The sequence below is a fragment of the Mus caroli genome, chromosome 8 (genome assembly GCF_900094665.2).
Source record: "Mus caroli chromosome 8, CAROLI_EIJ_v1.1, whole genome shotgun sequence".
Taxonomy (NCBI): Eukaryota; Metazoa; Chordata; class Mammalia; order Rodentia; family Muridae; genus Mus; species Mus caroli.
This window is the reverse complement of record NC_034577.1, coordinates 17,066,026-17,073,877: the sequence shown is the minus strand read 5'-3', so window position 1 is coordinate 17,073,877 and position 7,852 is coordinate 17,066,026. Positions and strand designations below refer to the sequence as shown.

The following is a 7,852-nucleotide window of genomic DNA, read 5'->3' as shown; positions in this document are numbered from 1 at the left end:
ACACAACGCAGGTCCCAGAGTGTTGCACGTGACACATGCTTTCAAAAACAATATTATCAAGACCACAGCAAGCTGTATGACGTACAAATCTGCAATGTACTTAGCACCACTTCCACTGAGTGCGCTCTCCAGGGAAAGGGGTAGATTATTGCGCATGTATCTTTCTAGGCACTGGGAGAGCATGACTAAGAGTTGGAAGGCAGGGTGGGTGTGGGGGGGTGACATACAAAGAAGGAAAAGTAACACGGAGGGCCATCTGAGGTCACACGAAACCTACTACAGTCAAAGCATCTTAAAATATATACCTATGTGAAAGAAGTCCAAATGGAGTCACCAAATAAGGAGGGAGAGACAGCCCCAATGGACACCGTTCATCAGTGCCAAGAATGGGTTATAGCTCATTGTGCTGTTGGCCAAAGGGGCCCCCTGGAAACAGGGGCAAATTCAGGCTACTGTCAAGGCTTTTGCTGAAGATAATTCCTACACATCTCACTGAATGCGGTAAAGTCAAGCCGGGGTCTAGCTAGAGCCTTCACCCCCTACTGGTGTTCACGGTGCTGGGATGGAGGAGGAAGAGAGGATGGAGGAAGAGGAAGGGATGGAGGAGGAAGAAATGGAGGAGGAGGGGGTGGAGGAGGGGATGGGGAGGAAGGGATGAAGGAGGAGGGGTGGAGGAGAAGATGGAGGAGGAGGTGATGGAGGAGGAGGGGTGGAGGAAGAAGTAGGGGAGGAGAGAAAGTATGCTTCGGAGGAGTAAGAGGAGGGAGGAAGGAGGAGCAGTGCTGCTGTGGCAGCTATGCCTCAAGAACAAGTTTTTTCTAGCAAAGCTAGACACCAGGCTGGGTTGTATCTAAGGACTCCTTTGCTGATAGAAAGGAGCNAGCAGGGCCAGCGTTAGGGCTCAGGNAAGGGTGGGTGTAAAAGTACTCACTGTGCAACCTGCATCCCATGCTGGACCCCACATTAAAAAACAAAGCAAAACAAAACAAAACAAAACAAAGCAAAACAAAATCTGGGCTGTAGTGACAAGCATCTGTAACCCTGAAGTCCTATAGCAGAAAGCTGAGAGAGGGACAGGACAATTACAGAAGCTCCCAGGCCAGGATGTGTGCCCCTGCACATGTGTGCCTGCACACGCGCACACACACACACGCACACACGCACTTGTGCATACACTTTTCACAAATGGAGTGAAACCTCCTGGTCAGAACTTTTTAGGGGCTCCATCACATAAAAACTATAGTGAAGTGATGCTGATGGCAGAAGTGCTGACCGGTTGGGGCGCTTCACGTCCGTGGAACCAGTCCCTCACGAGGATCATTTAATCACAGAAATCCTGGGCAACATAGCAAGATCCTACCTCAAAAGAGGAAGACAAGAAAGCGCCCAGAGTTACGGACCCTGAACTGTCACATGAGGCCCTGTGGGAACACAGACTGCAGAGGACCGGGCTCAGCACTACACCAGACAATCTGCTTCTGATGTCACCACATGCGATGCAGATGCAGCCAGCCTGTGGCCCTCACTCTGNCTTGGAAGTGGTATGTCCCTGTGTGGTATTCTTTTTCTGCTCATACTATTGCTTCCTAGTTTTTCCAAATGTCAGGAGTCAGCCGTGATTTTATCATAAACCTTCCAGTGTTTACATCCGCCTGTCTTCCCGCTTTCTTACCTATTATTTTACTACACATATTCTGAATGTTGCCTAAGACNACCATCTTGCTGGTACAGCGAATCATTCGGGGGGAACGAAACTATATGGTGGTGACACATTACAGATACTGTGGATAGTTCACAAATGTTGTGAGAAATATATCACAGGAATCCATGGAGCGGATCTTTAGATGGATCTATCAGAACCAACCCTCAGTATTAGTTAATTTGACCAGCAAAGTGAAGGACCAGAACTCCCACTAGGCTCCTAGTCTAGGACCTAATCTCAGTTATGACATTTGCTGATTGATATGTATGACAGCTTAAGCAACCTGGCACGTGTGGAATATAACAAACTCTTTCTCTAAATTCTCTTAAATATGTCTTCCAATATTTTTTATGGCCTATCTCTATAATTACTACATGCTGAGTGTTACTACATCATTGGAAATATTAAGAGTCTATACAAGTCTACAGATTATTATTCTGTAGTCCCAGTACCAACCAGAGCTGGTACCTGGAGTGGGCAACTGTTCTGGCAAGAATATACCTGGAGGCCTGATGTAGTGGCACACACCTTTGATCCCAGCACTTGGGAGGCCAGCCCAGTCTATATAGTGAGTTTCAGGACAACCAGGGATATGTAGAGATAACCTGTCTTCAAAAACCAAAACCCCAAACAAACTAACAGNAAAAGTATCCATGACTAGGTAAGGACAGTTGCAGTCTGCTTCGCGAGGGGACACATATGGAGCAGGCCATGGACCCCAGTACCTGGCATGTGATAAACTCATTTTTTTTTTCTTAGCTACAATGTGACAGCAAATCGTGTGATATCCTGTCTTCTAAGTTTCCCTACATTTGTAGGAAAATACTCTCACTTCAGGTTTTTATAGGACTCACTTACACGCAAGAGAAGTGGGTGCTCGTGACCAGTCACACACAGAGACATTTTTTGACATTAATTATTGTATTGCCAGGCTTTCCTGGAATCAAGCAACATTTTGGCCTCAGTNGCCCAAGTGCAGGGACTACAGGTACACACATCTCTTTCTCCCCATCCCACACCTAAGCCAGGATGGGAAAGCAGGAGCAATCATCACCAGACCCTGGGAGTCTGCGGCTTGCAGCNGTAGACCACTTCTGACCCGCCTCTCCCATCCTGGACAACTGGACATACCTCCTGACCCCCCATGGCCCGAGAACAAGCTCTAAGANTCCAAGGCTGTCAGCTGGCTGCTGGGACAACATAGTGGGTAATGGCTGAGTGGAATTTAACTCGAAAGCCTGTTGTTTTTTGCAATTCATGTATCATCTTGGTATTTAAAACAAGGAAAAACATTTATTATTATTATTATTATCATCCTACTATACCATAATGACTGTGAACAATGCCTTTTACTATTAGCCAATACCAGGACTTGCTCCACAGCTAGTCAATGCTGTTCAGTTACAATACCTTCCTGTGGACTTAGGATTCCATGGCGGGGTCTTACCTGGTGCTCCTGTGTACATGATGGAAAAGACATTTATTGCTATGGTAGCAGCATAAAACAGAGGCAGTGCCTGGAGACCGTTTGGAACAGGGTCCTCCTGTGTGACAATGAGTAAAGTGGAGGTCAGCAGGTGAACATCTGGTAGCAACACAACCCTCATCACCCGAGTCCTGGTTATGGGGAAGCAGTGTGGCGTTCGTGCTGCTGCAGTGAGCCACTGCTCCGGCTCAGGCACCTTCTACACAGGTGCAGGTTCAGCAAGCCCATGTGTGCGGCCAGCATGAGAGTGNTAGAGTCACCTGAGCTGACATCACACACAGAGACAGAAAGCTGTTTGGGAGGCCCATGTCTGAGGCCCTAAGCACAGTGTTTGGCCATGACTTCTTCCAAACTGATATAGTGCCGTCTTCACAGGGATGCAGTGCCCCATGTAGGCCAGAAGAGGNCGTTAGAACCCTGAGACTGGAGTTCCAGATGGTCTAGAGCTGCCATGTGGATGCTGGGAACTGAACTTGCATCACCTGCAAGAACAGCAAGCGTTCCTACCTGCTGAGCCATCTGTCTAGCCTCAAGAAATGCAGATCTATAGAACATTCTTTAAGGAATAATGTAGGCTAGAAACACATCAAAGCTGTACTAATGCATAGTTGCTACTTAAGTGACTGATCTCTAAAATATACCCTGATGCATGTGGGTGAATAGGCCACCTGTCAAGATCAAAGGAAAAGGAGATGTAACCCTCCCCCCCCCCCCAGGTGAACTGCGTGGTAAGAGAAGGTGAAGGCTACTTCAGAGATGTAACCACAGGAAGGATGCTGGCAGAGTAGGCACAGCTCAGCAAGATCTTCTGGAATGTCTCAAGTCCCCACAGGCACTGGTCCAAAGACTTGTGCTGAAGGTAGTGAAGCGCAAAGAATGTAAAAGAGGGACTGAAAAGGTTCCTGCTGTGTGCGAGCTCTGCCCAGACCAGGCAGGGAGGCAGGAGGGAGGGGGGGCAAACAGGAAAGCAAATAAAAGACTGAGCCCGAGGAGGGGGTGACAAGCTAGCGTGCCACCTGAGATGCACCACACAAAGAGTCCCTGCTGGAATGAAAGCAGAGACCACACAGGTGCCGCCTGTCCCTGGCTTTAGATAAAAGCACTATTTTCTTGGGAACCAAGGCTGTCTAAGGAGGTAGACAGCCAGGAGACAAATGACTCCTTGAGACCACCCTCCCTTTCCCCCTCCTGTTCTTTTTTCTTCTTCCTTCCATCTATCCAGTTGCCATGTCACTCATCCAAACATCCAACATATCCTCTCCATCTCCTTCTCCCTCTCATTGATATTTTGTCTTTGTTGAGAACAGCACAGATCATCCATGTGAGCAAATAGGAAGGCTGAGGAGGAGTGGGATGTTTTAAACGTGCAGTCGGCAAGGCGGGGCAGTAGTGACGAAAGCTGGCTCAGCCTGTGGATGGTGTTTGCAGAAAAACTGAGCTCTCTGCATTGAAACTGAGCTTGGGTCCATTTTGGGAGGAATGGGGCTTGGGTGAGGGGAGGTGAAGTTGGCTTGGATAGGGTGCAGTGGGCTGGGCTGGGCTGAGCTGAGGCTGTTTGGGCTGGGGTGGAAAGGGCTGGGGTGGTGGGCTATGGTTGGATAGGGTAGGGTGCACTTGAGTGGTGGTTGGGGCAGNGGCCTGGGGTGGTGTGTGTTGTGTCTCGTGTGCCAGCAAGGTATTAACACCACAGTTCTGTTGAAGCATGATCTGTGGAGATTCNGAAAGGCCCATGAAAAGATAATTACGTTTAAAAAAACGTCTTTTAGAAAGAATTGATTTGAATCTTATCTCTCTTCAGAAAANGAGCATTTTCCTGTTCTTTCCTTTTTCCATTCTTTACAAACACACTTTTCAGGCCCAATAGATTTGTATCTGGATTCTTAGAATACACCTTCATGGTAGTATGAATTATAGAGAGAATTGGGGAGGGAAAAGAAAGAAAGGCAAGGTGGTATGGAGGGAGAGAAGAAGGGAGGCAGAAGGAGCCACAAGATACCAGAGATTCTGGATTCAGAACTGGCCTCTCACTGGCAGACCACAGTGGTCTTCAGTAGGATTAGAGTCTGCTTCGGCTGGAGATGCTCAGCGGCACTACATTCTCTTAACAAACTGCTGGCAAGCATCTTTAAAGGTAGTAAGCACAAGAGAAGGCTCTGAAATTAAGAGTGACTAAGACACCCATGGTCTCCACCCTCATAGAAGGCAAGCAGGCAGACAGGAAGAGATAACACACCACACACTACCAAGCACTGAGAGAGGGCAGCACACTCCAGAGCAGAAAGGAGGAAAATGCCAACTCTGGGATAGGAGAGATGTCCTGGAAAATGGCACCAGGAAGCTGGATTCTGACTGAGGATAAAGTCCAGGTAGAAGAAGCAGTACTGGCTGGTGAAGGCTGGTAGCCAAAATGTAAGCTAACTTAATGTGGCCAATCCTAGCTCAGACAAAGAATGCTGAGACACTGAAGACCGAGTTTATGCTTATTCAAGAGAATGAACCTTTAATGGTTGACAGGAACACACAGAGGAAGGAAGTCATGTCCTTAATGTATTGAGTGTGCACAAGCAGCTCTTCTGTACACACACACACACACACACACACACACACACACACACACACTCTCACACATGCAAACTCTCACACACACACACTCCTATGGTAGATTTACAATTGAGCACAGGAAGAGATTAATAATAACAATAACAGCGCTATATGACAATATACATGCATAGCTATGTCAATGTCTTATTTATCACACTCGCCCTTCTTCCTCTAATGATGATGAGAGATGCCACAGTCCCCATGTGAGGGCATGAAGAAAGGCTAATGAAGCACTGGGCTTCCACAGAAGAGTTTCTTCAGCACAGATCTTGCAGTACCAGAGATGGCTAAGAGAANAGAAACATGGATGTGCTGGGCAGAGGGAGGTCACACTGTGCTGGCTGCTGTTGGAGGTGTGTGAGTTTATCACAGTACTCGTGTGGAGGGTCCATCAGTGTCCATCACAGCTGTAGTCACCCTGACTAGGACAGCACCTTTACACAGAGTTAGGAGATTATACAGCTGATTTTAATTATTGGTCTAATTTCAAAATCTTAGCGCTTATTTTATTATATTCTGTTTGACAACCAGGAAATAATCACCTCTCATTTTTGAGGTCTAAGCCCAATTTCTGGGAGCTTGGGCTAACAAAGCCTGGCTGGAAGCGCCCTTGTGTTCAAGGCCCAGGAGATTCTTGGCTGTTCCCTGAGGCTTCTGACCCCTCCTGAACACCCGTGACTCAAACTCCAGGTGAGTCCTGGCAATGAAAATACAGGTCTCCTGCCGAACCACTGGCACTGGGTTCTACTGAGTAGAACCAGAATCAGTTCTAAAACTTAGTACAAACCAGAAACCAAAGAAGCCGCCACACTTACCTTTGTAAGGATGAACATTCTGATTAGTATGAACAGCACACCGGACATGAAGCCAGAAAGAAGTGGCGATATAAACCAGGAGGCGACTGAAGGAGTGAAAAGAATACTCAGTGAAGGTTAAGAATTGCACTCCAGTGTATTTACACAACACACCAAGGGGCAAGGTCTCACATATGTTAACACCCGTTACCAGAACTGTTTGCCATGCGTCAGAGCTCAGGAATCCCTCGCTCTCCCCGGGAACAGACATGGTCACTCANGGCTGGTTATGCTGCTAGGTGACTGAGGTTCCTATCCACCAAGACTTTACAGATTAGTTCCTACCAGGCAAGTGGTTCTCAACTCCTTGATTTACATTATGATTCATAACAGTAGCAGAACTACAGTTATGAAGTAGCAACAAAAATAATCTTATGGTGGGAGGGGTCACCACAGCATGAGAACTGCATTATAGGGTTTCAGCATCAGGAGGGTAGAGGAGCGCTCTGCTGAGCCTCTCACTTGCTTTTATCTATCCATGTGGAGCCTGGTGTCCCAACAGCAAGGTTATATATAAGGTGGGCTATGCTCCGTTAACTACATCCAGTTTGCTGCTCTCATTCCTCATATCTAATGACTAGAAATCTCCAGCGTCAGCCTCTTCCGGGTGGTTCCAAGTTTGTGCTACACCCAGAAACTACCTGGGCATTTGGCAACAGCAGTGATGCTCTGGCTCCGGCCCNGGCCCCAGCATTCTGGAGATACAGAATAAGATGGGGGTGTGGGCACCTGAATTGCTCCTGCCGGGAGTTCTAATGGACTAGCGTGGAGAGCCGTTTCTCCAGAACCTTGAGACATAGGTGAGTTTCACGGTGGCCTGTGCCCCTAACTGGCAGGCCAGGGACCCACTATTGCCCGTAGCTCCTAAGAGTATGATGGTCCTAGCATCACAGTCTCAACAGCATGCAGGACAGAGATGGTCTTTTTAATTCTGAGTGGACTGGCACAGATGGGCCACCAGGAGGACTCATCACTAGCTAAGCGTAGTTGGACTCCTGGGGGCGGTAGGAGGCCTGCAACCAAAGGAACCTGGCAGTGCTTCCCCAGAGGGCGGACATGGGCAGCTTGTGACCCAGCGTTGTAAAGAACACTGGCTTCATTCTGAGCTTTGCCGAGACCATGAACACAGATACTTGGATGTAAGGCTCTTCCTCACGTGGGCCTAGACCTAGTCTTTCTCAGACCATTACTTCGATTTCAATTTGATAA

General features: G+C 47.8%; 1 protein-coding gene across 1 annotated transcript in view; it reads right to left on the bottom strand.

Moving 5' to 3' along the window:
• Positions 1–7,852, bottom strand: part of Slc20a2 (solute carrier family 20 member 2) — an 85,688-nt gene that overhangs the window by 13,604 nt on the left and 64,232 nt on the right. The window contains exons 4-5 of the mRNA XM_029480684.1: positions 6,605–6,710; positions 3,150–3,246 (exon numbers count right to left, since the gene is read on the bottom strand). Coding sequence (XP_029336544.1) covers positions 3,150–3,246; positions 6,605–6,710 — 203 coding nt within the window. The remainder of the gene's footprint in view (positions 1–3,149; positions 3,247–6,604; positions 6,711–7,852) is intronic.